General features: G+C 34.0%; 1 protein-coding gene across 1 annotated transcript in view; it reads right to left on the bottom strand.

The window, feature by feature from the left end:
- Window positions 1-1,975, bottom strand: part of LOC106470735 (rootletin-like) — an 88,773-nt gene that overhangs the window by 31,709 nt on the left and 55,089 nt on the right. The window contains exon 13 of the mRNA XM_022399370.1: window positions 1,339-1,530. Coding sequence (XP_022255078.1) covers window positions 1,339-1,530 — 192 coding nt within the window. The remainder of the gene's footprint in view (window positions 1-1,338; window positions 1,531-1,975) is intronic.

The raw sequence follows: 1,975 nt of genomic DNA, 5'->3' as shown, positions 1-1,975 counted from the left end.
TCTTAAGCAGAAGTTTGTGTTCATTAGTGACTCCAAATACAGGATGGCACTGAATGGATGGATATTCAATGTGTAGAATACAAAATGTATGATACACCTACAACATCTTTAAGAAAAGCAAGATGTACAATTTGGCCTATATACTTTTTACTTTCAGTAAAAACATTAGGGAACATACAGTGAGGACAAATAACTGCTTGTCTAAGGGGCAAGTAAAAACAGAAGAAAGAAGAGACTTATCACAGAAGTACTAGATATGTGATTACCAAGAGCCGAGATGGCAGAAAATATCATAAAGCAAAAGTGGTTAAATACTAAGGCTGACCAACCTTTATTAAAATCCACCACCTAAATCTTGAAAATAAGATTTTAAAAGATTTAAATTTCAATAAATAGTGGGTCCTTGCTATGAAATTCAACAAATTTAGAATAATGTAAGCACATCAGGGTGTTTTGTCAACTGACTTAATCCAGAAAAATGTGATGGAAAAACACACTTGCCTGGGCTTTGGTATCTTTTTTTGACATAAAGATTACAGTGGCCCTGTTCCAATGAGCCTAGTTTGAATAAAAAATGTGGCAAGCACAAAACAGATGGGTACAGACACTGACATGGCTGGAGATCTCCTAATACTGGAATATTAACCATAAACAAAAACAGATAAGCAGATTATGTTACTGAAAAGAGACTTCAATGCTTGTGAAACTTGTGTTCATTTACTAATGGATATGAAAAATAGTGGAAGGCAACCAGTCGAAGGCACTCCTCCAGAAGCTTCTGTCACAAGTAGGCGTGTATTTTGAAAACAGTCAGTCACCCATGAACACAAACTTCTGCTTAAGATACATCAAGTAAATATGTATTCTTGAAAACAGCCAGTCACCCATGAACACAAACTTCTGCTTAAGATACATCAAGTAAATATGTATTCTTGAAAACAGCCTTTTTCAGCTAGGTATAATTACTGCTACATTGCATTTCTATCATAAGTATTATTATAAATTTTCCTTTTTTATTTATCATGTATTTGTACTGTACAAATATTATAACTAAAATGAATGATGGACAGATTTTTCACAATATTATTCTGGTTTCTTTTACAGACTGTTATAAACATTGGTTGAAAAAAATATATCTACAGAAGTGCACTAGCAAACACTTTGAGCAAGAAGATGCTTAAACAGGAACATCACTAATATTAGTAAGACCTTTCACGAAATACAGAAACATAGTTTTGTAATGATGACAAAAAAAGAAAGCTCAAATTACTGATGTAGGTGATAAATCAACAAACACAAACGTGCACACACACATGTATAAAATTATTATTTACTTACCTTCTCTTCAGAGTGCTTATGGAAGCTGTGGTTTTTAAGACAAAAGTGTTCCAGTTCTTCACGCTGTTGTTCCATTCTCATTACAGTCTTTCTCAATTTATCAAGCTCTTGAAGAATCTCAACCTTCTCTCTCTGTAGACTCTGGATCTTGTGATGTGTTTCCTGCTCTGACTGCTGCCTTTGCTCTAGAACCTTATGTACAGGACAACATTTATATATATTACCAATGAAGTTACACATTACTGTTATATAACTTGTCACACATACATAATATCTCTTCATAGAATATTCTTGATGTAAGTTAGGTTTCTGTTAGATACAATTATAACAGCTACATCTTGTTTGTTATAAAACACTGGTACTGAGCAGAAGGCTTCAAAGTAGAGATGAAATACTATTAGATTCTCTTCTTGTTTCATCAGTTATGGCACTGTTCAACTTAGCTGTTCAGTAGTAAAGGTGATTCCTCTATGGTACATTACCTACTCTCACCTAGCTGAAAAACAACTTAGCTGTTCAGTAGTAAAGGTGATTCCTCTATGGTACATTACCTACTCTCACCTAGCTGAAAAACAACTTAGCTGTTCAGTAGTAAAGGTGATTCCTCTATGGTACATTACCTACTCTCACCTAGCTG

The sequence above is a fragment of the Limulus polyphemus genome, unplaced genomic scaffold (genome assembly GCF_000517525.1).
Source record: "Limulus polyphemus unplaced genomic scaffold, Limulus_polyphemus-2.1.2 Scaffold4190, whole genome shotgun sequence".
Classification (NCBI taxonomy): domain Eukaryota; kingdom Metazoa; phylum Arthropoda; class Merostomata; order Xiphosura; family Limulidae; genus Limulus; species Limulus polyphemus.
The sequence above is the reverse complement of the archived record's forward strand: the minus strand, read 5'-3'. Positions and strand labels throughout refer to the sequence as shown.